The sequence below is a fragment of the Mesocricetus auratus genome, unplaced genomic scaffold, assembly GCF_017639785.1.
Source record: "Mesocricetus auratus isolate SY011 unplaced genomic scaffold, BCM_Maur_2.0 Super-Scaffold_100028, whole genome shotgun sequence".
Classification (NCBI taxonomy): domain Eukaryota; kingdom Metazoa; phylum Chordata; class Mammalia; order Rodentia; family Cricetidae; genus Mesocricetus; species Mesocricetus auratus.
The window spans coordinates 2,085,391-2,105,795 of NW_024429209.1; the positions used below are offsets into that span (position 1 = coordinate 2,085,391).

A 20,405-nucleotide genomic window follows, 5' to 3' on the forward strand; every position below is an offset into this window, starting at 1 on the left:
CGAATGAGACTGCCTCTCAATATAAAAAAAAGTTAGCAAATCCAGAGTTATTGCAAGAAAAATATTCAGAAAATAGAAATCAACAGCCATCAACTACAGACATCCCCTCAGAAATACTCATGAAGCAAAACACAACTGGGACAATATTCCTAACAGAATGAACTATTTGCCAAATGGAGAGAGAGAAGTAGGATGAGGTCAAGCAGAAGGGGTAGGGAGAGGTAAAGGAAGAGGAAGACATGGCTAAATGTGTTGGCAAAAATCTTTATATAACAATTTATGTCTTACAGATGTACCACTCAGTATTTTGTATGCATCAGTGCCATTAATCCTAACCAGCAGTATTATTATCACCATTTTAGAGATTTCTTTAAATAGAAGCACAACTTTTAAAAGTTTTATTTTATTTTTACGCACATGTGTATGTGTGTGTGTGTGTGTGTGTGTGAGAGAGAGAGAGAGAGAGAGAGAGAGAGAGAACACATGTAAATCCATATGTCCACAGATGCCAGAAGAGGCCATCATAGCCCCTACAGATGGAATTATAGGCAATCACAAACCAAACTCAGGTCCTCTGCAAGTACAGAATGTTTCCTTAACCACTAAATTATGTCTTCAGCTCCTCAAAGCACAAGTTTTAAAAGTCAAAGAGAGGACTAAGTAAACAGCCATGTATCATGCCTAATAAACATTAGAGCTAAGATTTGGAGCTCGGCAGTCCACATTCTAACATTCTGATGAGAATAATGAAAGGTCAGTTCAGAATTTAAAAGTAGCAGTCTAGTCAACTTCTACAGCATTTGATGTTGTTCCAGGGTCAGCAATCCCTACACTTTTTTTGGAAAGCCAGAAAATGAAGTTCAGTCTCTGAGGTTGGAAGTTAGATGCCTTTGGCACATATTCTGAACTTTTTCAGTTGAGGACTAGCTGGAAATCCCTTTTCCAGGATCTGAAGGTCAGGAGGTTCAAGTGGTTTCTCTCAGCTCTGGGTGCAGTTTGTCCACTACATACTTTCCGGCTGCCAAGAAATAACTAGTTTGTTCCTGGGAAGCGCTCCATCTGTTGTCTTGTAGAAATGCTTGCATTTCCCCTGTGCCCAGCATGTCCAAACACTGGAATGGGGACTCCCTGGCCAGAGTCCTAGACATGTTTTCCTAACATGCTCATGTTTCATGTTAATTCAGACTTATCACTGAATCTACAACCGAGCTGCAGTCCTAGAAGCAGTTAAAGTGATATGATGGGTTATACAGTTTCATCAGCTTTTGATACTGGGCATTGAGAATACTAGGCAAGCACTGTGCTCTGAGCTGCTTCCTCAGCCCCACAATGTTAAAGAAAAATAATTTTTAAGGGTAAATAAATGTAAAATGACTGAGTAGCCAGATGGTGGTGATGGCACCCGCATGCAGAGGCAGGCAGATCTCTGTGAGTTCTAAGCTAGCCTGGTCTACGAAGTGAGTTTCAAGACAGCCAGGACTGCTACACAGAGAAACCCTGTCACGAAAAAAACAACAACACACACACACACACACACACACACACACACACACACACACGCACGCACGCACGCACGCACGCACGCAAACACTGAATAAAATAGCAGGGCTTTCCATGGCATCACTGCCATTGTAGGAAGATTCAATTCTTAAAAAGAAAACCTACTCTTATTGAGCAGAAAGTGGGGATGCTGAGGTGTTTTGTTGTTGTTTGAAGCAGAGGTTTTCTCGGCAGGTTTGATGGAATGCACCAAGCCCACACCAAGCTGAGGAGGAGAGGTAATAGTTTTCCCCTTTAGCCTTCCTGTTTTGTGGCTCCAAATTCTGCCACTTCGCAAGAACAGAAGAAATTTTTGTAGAGAAAAAAAAAGACTAATAAAATTTCAATTCTTTTGACAAAAGCTTGAGCCTTGGTTTCTCTTTTAATTGCTGCTGCCTTTTAAGCTACAGCTATCCTATTCAGCAACTGCAGCTTCCCCGCTACCAGCAGCTGCTGGGATGCAAGAGCTGAAACCTGAGGGAATTCTGTTCCCTTGGGCACCTGACTCTCTCAAAGCTACTAAGGAAACTTACTTAAATCTCTGTCCCACTAAAGAACTCAAGATTCAAAGGCTGAGGTAGAAGCCTGATTCCCAGAGAGGCTGAATAGCAAGCAGCTCACCTTGCTCACCTCCTGGTCTCCCAAGAAGTCCTCGTGCTTTTTCTCACTCCTCCTTATAATCCCTTCACTACCTGGCTCCTCTCTACAACTTCCTGCCAGCCAGTTGCTGACCCAGCCCCCTGACAGCATGCGAATTTTATTTAATCAAACACATCTTTGCATCATTAAACAAATGGTCCAGAGCAGGAACAAAAGTAATACACCTTAAATTAATATTATACAAGACCTAGGTGTCTTGTGAGTTAAAATAAGTAGTGTTAAGAACAATGATATGTGGGGGCTGGAGAGATGGCTCAGAGGTTAAGAGCACTGGCTGCTCTTCCAGAGGGCCTGAGTTCAGTTCCCAGCAACCACATGGTGGCTCACAGCCATCTACAATTCAATCCGGTGCCCTCTTCTGGCATGTAGGCAGAACAGTGTATATGAAATAAATAAATAACCCTTTAAAAAAAAAGAACAACGATACAAGACATGTTCCTAAGAGAAGAGCATGGTTGTGAGACATGGGGGTGGGGGGATCTGGGCATAGTGGCACACACACTTACCTTTATTTTTATTTTATGTGTGCGGGTGTTTTGTCTGCATATATGTTTGTGCACCATATGTATAGTGTTCATGAAGGCCAGAAAAGGGCAATAGATCTTCTGGAATTAGAGTTGTAGATGATTATGAGCTGCCATGTAGGTGCTGGAATCTAACCTGGATCCGTGTGACATTGTGATGTCATGATAAATCATTGAAGAGCAAATCTATTTAAGAGTCTCTGAAGCCGGGCATGGTAGCATATGCTCAAAATCCCAGCACTCAGGAGGCTAAGGCAAGAGAGTTGAGACCATAAGGCCAGCCTGGGATACCTACTGAGACCCTGTTCAGAAACAACAACAAAAAGCCTAACAAGGGGTTGGAGAGATGGTTCAGAGGTTAAGAGCACTGCTCTTCCAGAGGTCCTGAGTTCCCCAGCAACCACATGAAGGCTCACAACCATCTGTAATGAGACCTGATGCACTCTTCTGGTGTATAGGCAAAACATGGAGATGGAACATTGTATGCAGAATAAATAAATCTTTTAAAAAAGATAAAAGTCATCTATCTCTGAAAAGAATTTATTTTTTTATCATAAAGGAGAGCCTAGATGGTGTACAATTCCAGAAACTGATATGTCCTCTCTTATCTAGCACAGAAGAGAACCCCAAGGGTTGTGGTTTTATCGCACTGGGGGGTCATTTAACTGTCTTGCATTTTATTTAGCACTCTTAACGCCTATATTTTTCTCTTCTATTGATTATGAAAACTCTGGTTTTTAAGTTCTGTTTTAAGTTGGATTTGTCATCTTCTTGTTCTCTTCATTGATGAGTTAAATGAACTTGTGACTCATGCTTACTTTCTATTTTTATAAAAATGTTGTTCCCAGACAACCTAGGTAACAAAGAGGACCCTAAGAAAGACATACATGGATCTGCCTAGGAAAGGTAAGAAGACAAGATATCCTGAGTAAATTGTCAGCATGGGGGAGGGGCAAGAGAGGGGTGGAAGGAGAGAGGGGAAGAGGGAAGGGAAGCGGGGGGAAAATGTATAGCTCTATTTAAAAAATGATAAAATGTTGTTGTTAACATGCTGAAGGCTATCCTTGGCACAATGTACAGACCCTGTGATGACTAATGTACAGACCCACATTACCCTTTGAGACAGTTTCTATTCTATTCTATTTTATGTGTGTAGGTGTTTTGTCTGCGTGTTTGTCTGGGCATCAAGTGTGTGCAGTGCCTCTGGTGGCCAGAAGAGGGTATCAGATTCTCTGGGATTGTGTTACAAATGGTTGTGAGCTGCTGGGAGTATAGCCCGGGTTCTCTGGAGAACCTTCAGTGCTTTTAACCACCAAGCCATCTCTCTGGCCCTGAGAGAGTATCTGTTTAATCCTCACTTTCCAAATAAGAAGTCAGAATCTCAGAAAGATAAAATAGTACTTTTAGTGCCAAAAGGTTGGCTAATCACATTTTTCTAACTCTTCCCTAGAAATCGTATTTGCGTGTTGACTTAGGAAACATCTCTTGAGCACTTACCGTGAAGCTGGTACTCTGCCAGCCTGGAAGTACAGACAAGGCTTTCAGCTTTGGTATGGAAGATAGAAGCATTAAAAAAAGAAAACCTCATGTAGGAGGGTTAAAAGAAAAAGGGCTGGGAAACAACTGATTAACAGAAATGACACACGACCAGAAAGGGCTTCTCAAGCTACAGGAAGACCTGGTGCATGGCCCCAGTGCAGCGGTAAGTGTAATCCACTTACAAGGAAAGCGTGGTCAGCTGGAAGACGGTGGGGAATGTTGTAAAGCAAGGAGAAACAATGGTGGCAAGGGTGGGTGGGGACCAGATGACACAAACCTTTGTGAAAACAAGCAGGGAACTTGGACTAAAGTGATAACTAAGTGTTATCAATGGTCTTTCAAGGGGTAGAGAAGGAAACAGAAAAACAAACAAAAAAGCAGGGAGGTGTATGAGGCTAGGAAGCCGCCAAGGTGGTACATGGCTGTAATCGCTGCGGGTGAAAGATCAAGGCGAGAGGGTCAGAAGTTCTGGTTAAATGGCACTGGAGAGATGCTCAGTACAGTGCTTGTCTTGCTGTTCCCAGAATCTACATAAAAAATACTGTAGGTGTGAGGGCTGCTGAACAGGCTCAGCAAACAAAAGTGCCTGCTGCCAAGCCCGACAGGCTGAAGGATGTTCCTGGCTTCACACAGTGGAAGGAGAGAACTGGTTCCCAACAGTTGTCCTCTGACCTCCACACATATGTTGTGTGCTTGTATGCACACACAATAGACAAATAAACGTTATAATCAAATTCCTTTTTAGATGCTGGGTATGGTGGCAAGTGCCTGTAATTCCAGCTCAGAGATAACAGGTGCAGGGAGACAGATGCAGGGCAATTTCTGGGCCTCTCTGGCCAATTGCCTTTGCCAAGCTCCAGGCCAATAAGAAACCCTGTGTAGGAAGATTCTGTCCCACCGGCAGCTCCCAAATAACTACACTGAGACTTCTTATTAATTATGAAAGCTCAGTCTATAGCTTAAGCTTGTTACCAACTAGTTCTTACAACTTGAATTAACCCATTTTTATTTATCTGTGTGCTGTTCTGAGACTCCTTTACCTCATCTACATACTGTCCATACTGCTCACTCTGCATCTCTTGGCATGTCTGCTTTCTTCTTTCCAGCATTCTCTCTGCCCTCCAAATCCTGCCTAGCTATTGGTCATTTAGTTTTTTATTAAGCCAATCCAAGTGATACATCCTCTCAATATACAAAAAGATTATTTCACAACAACCTGTCTCCAAAAACAAATGTAGAAGATATTCCTGAAGAACAATGCCTGAGGTTGTTCTCTGGTGTCCATCCATGGTACTGGTATGGATACACACACACAAACATGGGGGGGGCAGAGAGAGAGACGGAGACAGAGATGGCGAGAGATATCTCGCCAGGCTGGTCTACATGAAGGTCTGTCTTTTGGAAGGGAAGTAGGGTGGGAGAGAGAATCCCAGCACTCAGGGAAGCAGAGGCAGGAGGAGTTAAAGTTCAAGGACAGCTTGAGCTACACAGTGAGACAGTCTCAAAAATAAAAAAAAATGATAGCTAGAAAGATGGCTCAGTAGTTGAGCGTCTGCTATCCTTCCAGAGGATGAGAGTTCAGTTTCCAGCACCCACATCAGGCAGCTCACAGACTCATATAATTCTAGGTCCTGAAACCCTCTGAGGACACCTGCACTCATGGGGCATACATACAGAAAGAAACACATATACATAAATAAGTCTTTAAAAAATAACATGAAAAACAAATAAAAATCAAGTCAGGCAGGGCGGCACATGCTAATTCCCGCACTCAGGAGGCTGAGGAAAGAGACTCCCAAGAGTTAGAGACCAGCCTGGAGCCCAGTCTCAAAAGAAGTGACAGGAGGGAGCTCAGAAGGCAGTGTGCTTGTCACACAAGCATTGAGGACCCGAATTTAGTACCCAACACCCAGGTAAAAACCAGATGTGGTGTCTAGAATCTCAGCACTGGGAGCAGAGACAAGCAGATCCAAGGGCTTGCTGCTTAGCCAGGCCAGCAGATTGGTGAACTCTGAAGTCAGGAAGATACCTTGTCTCAAAAACTAGGGTAGAAAGCATAGAGGATAAATAGGCCCAGCGTTGATCTCTGTCCTACACACACACCACAATGGGCAAGTGCATCTGAGTAACGTGTTAATTAGTAGCATAAGACTTAAAAAGGAAGAAATACACTATCATCATCTGTCGGTGCTGTGACTATCCACAAAGTCCGTAAATATTAGTCAAATGTTAGATTAAATACAAGTTCATTAAGGTTACTAGATGCAAAATTAGCACAACAAATTTGTCAGCATCTCAGTGAGAAATAAGTAGTCACAATATGAGATTTTTCTCAAATACTCTTTTCAATAACATTTACTTCTCACAGGGCTGACACAGGAGGGTCACTTGAGTCCAGGAGTTCAAGACCAGCCTGGGAAATCTAGCAAGACTCTATACAAAAAATAAGTAAATAACATGAGCTGGAGAGTTGGCTTTGTGGCTAAGAGCACTTACTCTCTAGTGGAGGACCTGTGTTCAGCTCTCAGACCCCACATGGTGGCTCACAGCCTTCTGTAGCTTTAGTTACACACACATATCCAAACACAGATAGCCATACACATAATTAAAAACAATAAACATAATCCCTTCTATTGTTGTAGTTTTTCTGAGACACGGTTTCTCTGTGTAGCTTTGCCTGTCCTGGAACTCGCTCTGTAGACCAGGGTGGCCTTGAACTCACAGAGATCTGCCTGCTAATGACTCCCAAATGTTGGAATTAAAGGCGTGTACCACCACTACCCGGCATAAAAATAATTCTTAAAAAAAAAAAGAAACTCTCTTCTCGCCTACTTATCCCCCAAAACTGTATAGTTTTGTCTTTCACCTTTAGATGTATGCTGTGAAGCAGAGGTCAAGATTAGCTTCCTATCTGGTCACAGTGGTGCATGTCTGTGGACCAACACTCCAAAAACAAAGACAGGAAGATCCTGAGCTGGGGGACAGCCTGGTTTACACAGCAAGACAGCAACAACACAAAGCCTGGCTTCTCTCACCTGTTACTCATTGTCCAGGTACCACTCACCCCAAATTTGCTTTTCCTTGAAGATCTGCAGTGACATCTCTGGCTGGCTTTGAGTAAACATATCCATTCTATTATGGAACTCTCTTAGAACCAGTGACAGGCTAGCTATCCCAATTAGTGCAGTTTTAGAATTAGTCTTCATAGGTTAGGGGCCACTTAGTTAGGGGTCATTTTATCAGGCTTGTAGTCTTTTGACGGCATTACATTTAATTTGTTGTTTTTTTTTTAGCATTGCATGTAGTATGTCAAATGGCTTTGGGGAGAATAGATATCTTCATGGTATTCAATCATCGAATCACAGGATAGGGTCTCTCTCTCTCTCTCTCTCTCTCTGCAATTTCTTTCGCATCTCTCGGAGTTCTATAATTTTATTTATCAACACCTTACGCATGCTTTGTTAGATTTTTCCTTAGATAGCTCATATCTTTATTGTATTTAATTACTTATTAAAACTATACTTACTTTAAAAGTTAGGTATGTATGTATGTATGTATGTATGGCCGCATGAGTTTATGTGAAATGAGCTAGTCAGGAATATAAAGTTGAGGACTTCCAAGCTATCTACAAATATGATTAAAGAGAGAGAAAGGATAACATGCATGCATTCTGTATTCAGGAAACCAGGGGGAGTGAGTTTGACTGACAGGAATCCAGGGAAAGACAAGGCTGGAGAGGAAGGTGGGAGTCACCCAACACCACCTGTCAATCGCTGGGGCTGGCAGAGCCCAGTTACCCTGACTCCCGCCTGTGTTCACCTGTCCCATGTGCCCTGTGCTGAAGTGTGTCGGGAACTGTGTCTACACAGAACATCCTGACTAAGACTATTTCTCTGCCTGCCCTTCAGGAAGCCACACTTCATTCACACCTAACTTCCACTCTTCCCAAGTCACAGTTTCCCTGGCTGCCTGTGAGACCTCGCTCCCTTCTCACCTCCCCCGCCCACTCAGTTGTCACACCGTGTGGGCACCCATGATCCCTAAGATGCTAAGAATGAAAACAGCATGTTGGGAGTCCGGCTCGCCCATTCTGCACCCCTGCCTCTAACCATCTGGGTATCTTAGCACACCTGTGTCCTCACCTGTAAATGGGAGTCCCCTGACTGCTTCTCCAGGTGTGTGTGTGTGTGTGTGTGTGTGTGTGTGTGTGTGTGTGTGTGTGGTGAGAACCAAGCACCAGCACTCCCCTCATTCACCCTCATTCAACAGTGTCTGGGCGTTGTAAACTTCCTGTTGGTGGTGGTCCCCTGTTCTGGGTAAGTGAGGTGGGCACTGTCTCTACAGAGGTCACATGCTTGTGGGGTTGAGCCAGCTTGGGTCAGGTCTGTCTTCAGGTCACAGGGAAGGGGGAGTGGATCCTTTGAAGTGCAGCTGGGCACACAGCCCAGCCTTGGCAGGGGCTCTCCTCACCCACGGGGAGGGGGGGGGACTACACAGGCACTGGCCCCAGCCCGCTTCCTGTTTCCCTTATCTTTCCCCAACATGTGCTCTCCAGAGTGAGAAACACTGCCACTTGCTTTCTTCACTTCCCTTCGCTCATTATGATCCTTATTTTTCAGATTCCAGTCAAATCTGGCTGCTGGCCCAGAGCCCACTCCGGTATGTGATTTTTCAGCCCCTCAGCTCCAATGGCAGCATTTACGGGTTTAGATGGGAAGCTTTTCAATGGACTCCTCTCGGCTCACCACCTTATTTACCTCTACTCTTCTACTTTCTCCTTCCTTAGCCCCATGCCCTCATCCTCTTTGAGTTCCAATTCTGCTTTTAGTTGTAGTGTGACCTGCATGTTTCCTCACTTGTCCTGTCATCTGTAAAGCGAGGATAATGACCTCGGCTTCCCCAGAGGAAGTGAGCACGGGGCTATGCTAGAAATCAGCATACATTAAACAGTCAAGACCGTCAGAAATGTACGGATCAAAATCTTTTTGAGGGCTGTGCGTGCGTGTGTGTGTGTGTGTGTGTGTGTGTGTGAGAGAGAGAGAGAGAGAGAGACAGAGAGACAGAGAGACAGAGACAGAGACAGAGTCACACAGAGAGAGACAGAGACAGAGATAGAAAGAGAGGGACAGAGAAAAGAGACAGAGAAAGACAGAAACAAAGAGGGAGAGCGAGCTGGGAAAGTGTTTGCCTTTCAAGCATGAGATACTGAGTTCAATCCCAGCACCCATATAAAAAAGTCTCAGCACTGGGAGCAGAAGCAGGAGGGTTCCTCCAAACCAATGAGAGGCCCTGTCTCAAAGGACTGACGAGCAAGAGATGGCTCAGCAGGCAAAAGTGTTTACCAGGCAAACCTGAGAGCCTGCATTTGGTCACCATATGCTACAGTGGAAATACAGAACCAACTTTGAGAGTTATCTCCTGACTTCCACACACATGTGCCTGCACATGCATACATGCATGCACACCACACACACACACACCACACTAAAAATAAATGATCTTCAAAAGAAAAAATAAAGGAGGTTCTCTTAGTTAGGGTTTCTTTTGCTGTGAAGAGACACCATGATCACTGCAACTCTTATAAAGGACAACATTTAATGGGGGCTGACTTACAGTTTCAGAGGTTTAGTCTATTATTGTCATGGCATGCAAACAGACATGGTGCTGGAGAAGGAGTTGAGGGTTCTACATCTTTATCCAAAGGCAGCAGAAGTAGTCTGTGTTCCCCACTGGGCATAGCTTGTGACACACTTCCTCCAACAATGTTACCTCCACTCGAACAAAGCCACACCTCCTAGCAGTGCCTCTTCTTTTGGGAACTATTATCTTCCCAACCACCACAGAGATAGGTAGTATGCCCGAGGATGACCCCTGAAGTTGTCCTTTTACACTCATGCACATATACACAAGTGTATGCACACACACACACAAGTACATGAACCCCTGCGTGTGCGTGCACACACACACATATATGACACATACAGATGCATTAAAAAACTTTTCAAATTACCATATGGAGATTAAATTAATAAACTTTGGCTCATAAAAAATGAAGATTCCGATGATAACTTTTGCTATATAACCTGAGGTAAGTCATTTAACTTCTCTGAACCAGATTCTCTTAGTAAAATGCCAGTGTTGATGAAACCCACATCATAGAACTGGCATTTGGACAGGATTATTTATGTAAAGACTGGACACTGCTTCTAGCTAACAATAAATGAATGTTAGCAATCAAAATTATTGCTGTAGTCTCAGTGCTTCATTTCCAGGGCTCTGGTGTGCAAGGATGGTGCTTGGCAAATACCTATTGCTGCTACCTGTCTATGTCAAGTCTTAGCTTGGTGGGACAGCCTCTGTGTAATTAGTACTGTGGAAGATAAGCCTGCAGCTGGACCCCAGATGCTAACAGCAAAGGCAGGGGAAATCTTGGAGACACGAGAGGGGAGTGGAATTCCACCCCCCCATCCAGTCACTGGTTGAAGCATCTTTGCAACAGCAAGCAAGAGTCGTGGTGCAGTCAACAGATGCTCAAGGCCTTTCTCCCTTCCCAGCTATGAACCTGCACTTTTCTAGGAATCTCACCAGAGACTCCATTTACAGGGAAGGGACATGAGCTAAACCCCTTGTGTAACACTCATGGCTCCTGGCTTTTCCTTATCACATCCTAATTTGTCAGAAGACCTCCAAAGAAGTATAACCTTACCTGGGGGGATTGGAGAGATGGCTCTGCAGTTAGGACCTGGGTTTGATTCCCAGAATCTACCGGGTGGCTTAACTTCAGTTCCAGGACACCCAGTACCTTCTTTTGGCTTCCGAGGGCTCCGGGTAACCACATGGTGTATATACATACATACATGCAGGCAAATGTTCATATGCATAAAATAATAAATACAATGTTTAAAAGCGAGAAAGGAAGGAAGGATCTTCAGCCACTTTAAATTATTTGTTTGTTTTGTGTGTGTGTATGCTTGTACATGTGTGTGGTGCTTGCGTGTTCTAACTCAGGCCAGCAGGCCTGTGTGAAAGGAACAATACCAGCTGAGCTGCTCACTTATCAACCTTTTGGGATGTAACTGGAGAGCCACTGAAACATTGTATACACGGTTAGCACTAAGGACGTCTGATTGTGAGTGTCCTCTGCGGAGCCCAGAGTCACTCTGTCTGTTTTTCTTTCTGCTGCTCTCTCTTGGAGAAGTCCATGGCTGCACCCTGGGCTGCGTCTTCCTTTCTTCTTTTCTTTTTCCTAATCCTCGCACTTAAGCCTACCTTAAGATCGCTTGCGTAAAATCTCCGTTTCATCACGTACCTGCTTGTCCTGAAATTCTTTTCAGTGCCAAAGCCATGAAGTCTGGTTTAGCCCAAGTCAAGATCTCTAAAAACCTAGGGAAACCCAGGCTGCTGAGGATGACAGTGTGGAACTGGGCCTCCATCCCCTCATCACGGACACCAGCACTCCATTCCAAACTGCATGTGAATAACGGTTGAAGTGTGAAATTCACTTCCTTCAACCTCAAAACACTTTTCCAGGCCACAGAGGACAAAAAGTCAAAGCAGAGAGACACATGGGCTCATTAGGAATCAGCGAAAAGTCAAGCCAAATTGAAGCGCCGCGTTACCCAACCCTCCTGATGCTACCAAGGGCTGGCAAGGATGTGAAGCTGGGAACTGCTGCTGGGAATGCAAATAGCACACATCTTCGTAGAAGATTTTGGCAGCATCTACCCACATTGAAAACCATCTACCCTGTGACTCAACGAGTGCACACCCAGGTGTGCAGCTACACAAGCTCTCCCATCTAGACACCAGGAATCATGAACATGAAGGCACAGGCCGGCACTGCTCATAACATGCAGTAAACAAATAAACATAGATGCCAGCATGGGGAGATGGCTCAGTAAAACCTGCTGGCCTTTCAAGCTTGGGGACCTGAGTTCGGGTCTCCAGCACCCATCTAAAAAAACCCAGCCTGGCATGGTGCACCGGTAACCTTACCGCTGGAGGCACAAAGACAGGAAGAGTCATGGGTTTGCTCCAGGTCCAGTGAGAGACCCTGTCTCAGAAATAAGATGCAAGTTTAGGGAAGTGGCTCAGTGGTTAGAACGGAGAGCCCCAGAGCCCGGGCAAATGGATACACACAGTGACCCACCTGTCCTTCTGGCCTCTGAAGACGAATGGAGACAGAGCTCCCCAGAGCAAGCTGGCTAGTGAGACTAGCTTTATTCTAGCTCTGGTGGGGAGGGGGAAGATTAATTACATTCAGTGGAGAGAAGGCTTGTACATACCAGACTCAGTTCTCTCCTTCCACTACTGGGTCCTGGGGAGCAAACACTGTCAAGTGTGTTAATGTGCTGAGACAGCTCGCTGACCTCAAACTCTAGGTGACTGAGTGACAATGGGAGCATGACCAAAGAAGATCGCTGACATCAGCCTTGGGTTTCTGTATGCATATGTACAAACATGCTCCCTTTCACACTTACATGTGCTGACATACATGTGAACCAAATATACATATGAACACATACAAACACATGAAAAGAAGAAGGAAAAAGAACGAGATAGAGAGAAATTAAGGAAGACACTCAACCATCTATCTATGAACATGTGGTAATAATTCTTCAAATGCAAGACAGTTCACAATCATTTTTTAAAATTCAAGACAATATGATTGGTCATGATTTAAATCACTCCACGTTGAAGCTCTGGGTCTTCAATCCAGAGCAAGATGATGAGTTATAAAATCTGCAACAACAGAGAGGTAAGCATGGGAGTGCTTACAGAAACAGAATGGGAGTCTACACATAACCATGCTTTGACCCAGATTCTACTGTCACACCAAAAAGGGTACCAAATAAAAAGTTAAAGTTCCTCTATTGGCCTTTGATCCAATCCTGTTCTGCAGGGGCAACCTTGAGCCACAGTCAACCTCCAGACATTCTCCTGTGCATTCAAACAGACAGACAGACAGACACATGGTTAGAAACATGGGGATGGAATTATGAATGTATGACTTGGGCAGTGGTGCATTTTAAAATGAGTACAGTATGGGATGTGATATCTGCATTTTAAAATGAGTACAGTATGGGATGTACTATCTGCATTTGGTCCACAATTCTCACTGCACCATCCGTGTCACCATGCTCTGCCACCCTTTCCACATCACGGATTACTCTAGTATAGTGATGAACCTTAACCTCTTACTTAAGATTCTTGTTTTTAATTAAACAGGAAATATATGATCATATTCTAAACATAAAACCAACCATTTAAAGAGATTATATTTATAATGGGAAAAACAGATTATATTTATAATGGGAAAAACCCTTTGCAAAATAGTGGTAATTCTTTTCACAAGATCCCCACTCCTATTCTTTCTCTGTGTATCTGGGTCTCTATGTCTCTCTCTCCCTCCCTCCTTTCCTTCCTCTCTCCCTCCCTCTTCTTCCCTCTCCTGTACTCTTCTCTCCTCCCATCCCTGGAAATAAATTGCTCTACCTAATACAGATCTTTTCAGATCCCTTTGCTTCCATACAGAAACAGGTGTGCTTGGTTATTGTGTGGCTGATAGGTGAACAAATGGGTCTAAGCTGCACATAGTGGTCTATAATTTACTCCTAGAAATGTGGACAAAGTATGACACGCTCACTCTGTCATTCATTTAGTTGATGGTTATGTGTAATCTGTGTCATTGGATAGGCATGAAGCAAGATGGGCAGCCTCTATCCCCATGGTGCTTGCGTTTTGGTGAGAAATTAGACAAATATATAAATAAGTAATACAACTAGCGACTCTAAGAAATATGAAAATTAAGTGGGGGTTTTGAAGGGAAGTTTTTATTTTTGTTTTTACTTATGAGTAGTACTTCACCATAGGGACTTTCCTAATTCCGGGGACTAACTTTAAATAGATCTACTTTCTTTCCAAAATAATATCTACATTTCATACTGCTGTCCAAACCCATCATTGAAACATACCCACACATCAATCAACACATGAATGGATTTAAAAAATGTGGCTTATAAGCAAAATAGAATTCTATTTAGCCAAAGGGGGGGAAGTTAATTGTAATATTTACAAGAAAACAAATGGAACTTCAGGTCATGTTGTTAAGTGAAAAAACTAGATTTGGAAAGACAAGTACTATATGTTTTCTCTCATCTGTAGAATTGGGGTGTGTGTGTGTGTGTGTGTGTGTGTGTGTGTGTGTGTAAGGGATGGGCAATGGAAGGGGAGCAGGGAGAGGAGGGCAAGGCAATGAGGGAGGGAGTAGAGGAGGAGGACAACTAAGAACAAAGTATAATCACACACACCACACACACACACACACAGGTGAAAATGCCATAATGAAACCCATTGCTGTGCATGCTAAATTAAAAAAATGTTAAAAAGGCCAGGCACAGAGGCTCATGTCCCAGTTCTCTAGAGGTAGGGGCAGCTGTATCTCTGTGAGTTCAAAGCCAGCCTGATATAGATAGTGAGATTCTCTTTTGTTTTGTTTTGTTTTTTAAAGAAGAAAATGCACAACCCCAAAACACCATTATATAAGTGAACACATATTTCAGGAAAGATTGCTTACTAAGAATGATGCACCAAATTTCTTATTCTGTTCTACTTCATTTAAAAAACCAAGCAAACAAGCTAACTGTGATGTCATTGTCCACTAAATGACTATGACCTGTTTGATGCTGAGATTCATCTGGATCTTCTAAATCTCTGTTACAAATAGTGAGCTCCTATATACTCACTCGGTTCTGTGGCTATTCTGACAGCCAAGTCCCCGATTGTGTAATTCCTATACTTAAACTTCTGATAAAATATAGACAGTTATTCTGGAAATCTAAATTCCAATCCTGGGTCTGCCGTCATCACGACGTACAAACTTTGGGCAAGTCCCACCATCTCTTCGGACCTCAGTTTCCCCATCAGTAACCTAATGATCTCTACATTCTTGGAGTCAGCAACAGCGAAAGCAGACGCCCCACCCCCTGACTCAGCGGCGGCCGGACTTCTCACCAAGCTCTTCTCCCCCTTTTCCGCTCTTCCTCACGCCTCGGAAGCAAGCAGCGGGAGGAGAAGGGAACAGGCAGGTCTAGGCCGGAGGGCCCAAGGTTGGGAGGGGCCGACGCGAGCCGGCCCCCTAGTAGGAAATGAGGTAGATAGAAGTAACACTTTAAAAGCCTGACTCCCTCTTCCTCCAGGCATTCCTGGTCAGCTCCCGCCCCTCCCGGACAGTCTCCCTTCTCTTTCCGAATCTGTAGCCTGCAGAGCCCGAGCTGCCTGGCCCAGGTGGGACCCAGAACTTCTGCTCCAGGATGTTGACGAAGTTGCTGTCGCTGCTGCTGCTGCTGCTGCCTGGCTACGCCTTTTGTAACCAGGAAGATTCAGATGGTGAGTTAGGGACGCGGCTCCTGCCTGGGGGTGTTCTGGGGAATTGGTGTATTCGGAAACTTCGGCGAGATTGTAGGACAGCTAAGCCCGCCGCGTGTTATGTCTACAGCTGCTAGGATCGCTCTACCGTGCACGTTGGGTCCTGGGCATCGGTTTATGTTCCAAAGACAAGACTTCTGAAGAAGTTCAGTTAACTCTCTGGAGGCTGGTGGAAGGGACCCATAGAGAAAGAATGCGGATGAGGAGAGGAGACAGAGCAGTGTCAGTCTGGGGAAGAGAATCAGCGAGAGTTGAGATGGAGAAAATGGGAAAATACTAGGAGAACTGAGACAAGTTCAGGGATTGAGATGGGGAGGTAGGGAAGGAGGAGAAATGCTGGAGTTGTAGCTGGTGAAGTGGGACTGGGGTGGGGAGGGGGGGGGGGAGCCCGGGGCCAGCAGGATCCTGCTGCTGGAAGCTCTTAAACAGAAAAAAGGGGAGTCATGGCCAGACGCTGCCATGGCCGGCTCCCTCCCGCTGGATCTATAGGTCAGTCTCCTCTTCAGAGAAGCTACTAAGGAGCAGTATTCAGAATGCTTACTGTATTTAGCACACATATCGACTCGTTTATCCACCAGGGTGAGCAATGAATGTTATCGCACTGATCTTACAGAGGGGAAAGCTGGGTCGCAGAATAGATAAAGAACCCTAGCACACGCCTTTAATCCCAGCACTCCAGAGGCAGAGGCAGGTGGATCTCTGTGAGTTCGAGGCCAGTCTGGTCTACAGAGCAAGTTCCAGGACAGCCTCCAAAGCCACAGAGAAACCCTGTGTCGAAAAACCATATGTATAGTGTTCATTCGGGAGGGGTCTCATGTATTCAGACACTAACACTAGGAATCCACGAAATCTGTGCTGACACAACACCCTTTGCCCAGACCCACGTGAAAGGGTGGGGAAGACAGCAGCATCAGAGAAGTGCTCCAATAAGGCCACAGAGCTGGGTCTTGATTTTTTGTTGTTGTTGCTTGTTTGCTTGTTTTTCAAGACAAGGTTTCTCTGTGGCTTTGGAAGCTGTCCTAGAACTGTCTTTGAAGACCAGGCTGGCCTCGAACTCACAGAGATCTGCCTGCCTGGGTCTTGAAATACAGATAGAAATTTGCCAGACAGAACAAGGGCAGCAGAACAATCCTGATGAACACAGTGGCCAAAAGTCAGCATAAGGAACTCCAAGCCATTTGCTAAAGCTGAACGCTGAGACTGGCCAGAAAAAAATGCAGCTGGGACTAGATCACTTGCTGTGGATCCAAAACTAGGGCAGACTCTAAGATCTGTCCTGTGCATGGGTGTTCTATGGGGTAGGAATCTATGACTGCAGACAAAGATGGGTAGGCTTCTGCTACCAGTGTTCAAATACTTGGCTTGCTTCACCATGTTAGCCTCAGACTCCCATACACATGGGGTTAATAATAGTAGCTACTGTGTTAAGGCATGAGGAGGAAGGCATACATAAGTTAATAATGTGTGTAAAACAGTGCCCAGGGCATAGCAAGCACTTAATGGATATTAGCTATTATTATTTGGGAGGGGTAGTGTATGTCATTGGAGGGCCTTAAGGGCTTTGGGTCAGGTGGAGATCCAGTAAGAAGGGATGAAATTGAACCCGTGTGCATGCACGCTTTAATCCCAGTACAGGGAGGTGGAGACAGGTGGATCCCTGAGCTGGAGGCCAGCCTGGTCTGCAAAACCAGCTCCAGGATAGCCCAGGCTACACAATGAAATCCTGTCTCGAAAAACAAAAGGGTGACATTGAGAAATGAGTCTCTGTGGCACCCGAGCCTAGATGACAATGTCCCAGGAGAAAGGTAACTGGGGCTGGGATTTTTATCATAGGCCAGAGTGTGATAGGCTGGACATGTGGCGGGGGGGGGGGGGGAGGCAAAGACACAGAGGGATGCCTTTTCCAACTGCAGGCCTCAGTTTCCTCATCTGTAAAGCAGAGATAATAATCCCCGTCCTCTCCTGGCAAGGTTGTTGTGAGCATCAAATAGGAGGGCAGGTGGGAGAGCGCTTTATAGGCTTGAGAAACAGGTGGCAGGCCTCTGGACAAGGGGTTATTATCTCTGGCTGTCAGCCACCCCTCCCCTCGCTGGAGGTCCTGACGCTGAGCTGACTCTTCCTCCAGGCTCTCGAAGCCTGCATATGCTCCAGATCTCCTACTTCCAAAACTCCACTCACGTGAGACATCAGGGCAATGCCTCGATGGGGACGATCCTGACACACACGTTGGAAGGCACCAACAACAAAGTCACCATCCTCCAGCTGCAACCCTGGGAGGATCCCAAGAGCTGGGAGCGCACAGAGAAGGGCCTGCAGGTGTACCTGTTCCAGTTCCACAAGCTGGTGCAGCTGGTGTATCGCGAGCGTGACCACAGCATAGACTGTGAGTGGGGGTGCTGGGTCGGGGCTGGTGGGAGCCCTGGAGATTGAGAAGGTCTTGAGGGGGCTTGTGGTGGAGCTAGGGTACTAAGGCTAAGGTTCTAGACAGCAGGATCTTCGTGAGTGGGAGGGAAGGTGGGCGTGGTCTCTGGGGTGGGGCTTCCCTGCAGAGCCCTGACCCTTGGAGATTGTTCTGTGGGGTCTGGAGGTCCTAACTGTAAGAAACCTCTATTAGATAGATGGTAGATAGACAGACAGACAGATACACACACACACACACACACACACACACACACAGATGGTAGATAGAGTCTATCAGGTTCTCTTCCAGTGGGTGTGACCTCTCAGAGCAAGCCTTCTTGGGGACCCTGCCCCTGATCCTCTCTGACCCCCAAAGTTTCAATGACTACTCTGCCAACTCCTTTCCCTCATACTTGGCCCCGTTCCCAATGATGATGTTGATGGTCCCACCCACAGCTCCCTCATGGTCCCAACTCCTGTCAAAGACTCCACTGATTTCTTGTCTGGGAAGCCACGGCTCCCTTTCACATCCCTTTTCTGCTCTCTCTCATGGTCTCATTCTTTCTTCATGGCTCCTTCCTGGGTTCTCTTTAGACAGGCTCCAACAGTCTAACCCCAGCACTTTCCAGTCAGACTCTTGTGTCCTCAAGCCCACAACCCCTCCTTCCTTTCGTGTCCCCTTTGCCCCTGGTGAACATCCCCACTCCTGGCACCTTCTCAGGCAAGCACAGAACTGAGCACCCTCCCCCTCTCCCTGTAGTTCCTCTCACAGTCACTTGCTCCCTGGGCTGCAAGCTACCTGCTGCCAACCTGCCGACTGAGAGCTCTGAAGCCCATGTCTTCTTCGATGTGGCTGTGAATGGAAGCTCCTTTATACGTTTCCAGCCTAAGACCGCTCAGTGGGTGATAAACTCCCAGAAGTTCTCTGACGCTCTCTTCTTCACCCTGAAGCAGCTTAATGCCTACAATCGGACTAGGTATGAAATTCAGGAATTTCTTCAGGACACCTGTGTGCAGTTTGTGGAGAAACACTTCATCACACAAAACATGAAAGGTATGAGGAGGTTTGGGCCCCGCCTGTGTGCTGGGAGAGGGGACAGTTTCCAGGCAAGTGGATGGACATGAGGTATCCCTTGTGCAACAAAAGGAGGTGTTTGGAGACTGGGAGAGGGTACATGCACGTGGCTTAAGTCACTGGGTGATAAGGTTTCACTCTACAGGGTGAAGTTATAGATGCCCTGGGGTTTGAGCCAAACTTGGGACTCCTTGAAAGTATTCTCATGAACTCACTCTCTGCCTATTCTGCAGGGAGCCAAACAGGCCGCTCTTACACTTCGCTTGTCCTGGGCATCCTGGTGGGCAGTTTCATAATTGCTGGCGTGGCCGTGGGCATCTTCCTGTGCACGGGTGGACGGCGCTGCTGATGACTCTCAAGTCCCCTCAGAGAAAGGGCTGCACGGATGGGGGCTAGTAAGGGGAGGTCACAGCTCATAGGAAGCTAAACAGACACCCCCGGCAGCCGGCCACCTTATCTCAGGAGATGTAGAGCAACAACTCACTTTTTTCTCCTGCAGCTGCCAATCAGTTTGAGGAAGGGGTGTAAAGGGGGTGTGCAGACAAAGCACTTGAGAGAACGTGCTTGCTTTGTTAGTTGGTCTGAGAAGCGGTGCTTGCTTCTCTGTGGTAATTAGATGATAGACTTGGGGTGTCTGTGAACTCCCTGCAAAGGCAGATTCAGTGGAGGCATCCCAACATCTAACTAAATAAAATGAGTTGCCTGTAGCCAAAATAAACTACATTTAATGTGTCCAGGTGTGTCCAACTTGGGAAGGGATACTGGTTTGAAATAAACTAGAGAAATGTCACAATTGTCAGATCAAGCAACATGGAAGAACGAGTAATAATTAATTAAACATTATATTTCTTATTTATGTAAAGTTGTAATTATTTCCTCTATTTTATTACAACTTCTGAAAAAATAACCTATACCTTTTGTTCTATTTCTTCATCTGTCAGTTGCTCGGTAATTAGTGGTGTCCTCTTTCTATGATGTAGTCAGAGATCACCATAACCTGTCATTGTCACCATCATTCTCCATAATGTGTGCTTCATTTGACTCTGTGAGCTGGGAACTCTAATGAGACACAATAATTCATAAAACATTCTGGAACTCTTTTCAACCCCTTTACTCCCATTCACCTTTTTTTCCCCCATGCACTGACTTCAAATATCTATTTCTTGTGGTTTCTGTGGAGCAACAAGCATGATGACTCAGCAGTTAAGAGAGCTTGCTGCTCTTACACAAGACCAGAGTTG

General features: G+C 45.4%; 1 protein-coding gene across 1 annotated transcript; it reads left to right on the forward strand.

The window, feature by feature from the left end:
- The first annotated feature begins 15,288 nt into the window (after positions 1–15,288).
- Procr (protein C receptor) lies at positions 15,289–20,020 on the forward strand. Its single transcript, XM_040732933.1, has 5 exons — positions 15,289–15,414; positions 15,521–15,650; positions 17,815–18,072; positions 18,850–19,143; positions 19,398–20,020. Exons 2-5 carry the CDS (start codon positions 15,575–15,577, stop codon positions 19,511–19,513), a joined length of 744 nt encoding a protein of 247 aa, XP_040588867.1. The 5' UTR covers positions 15,289–15,414; positions 15,521–15,574; the 3' UTR covers positions 19,514–20,020.
- Positions 20,021–20,405: the final 385 nt, after the last annotated feature.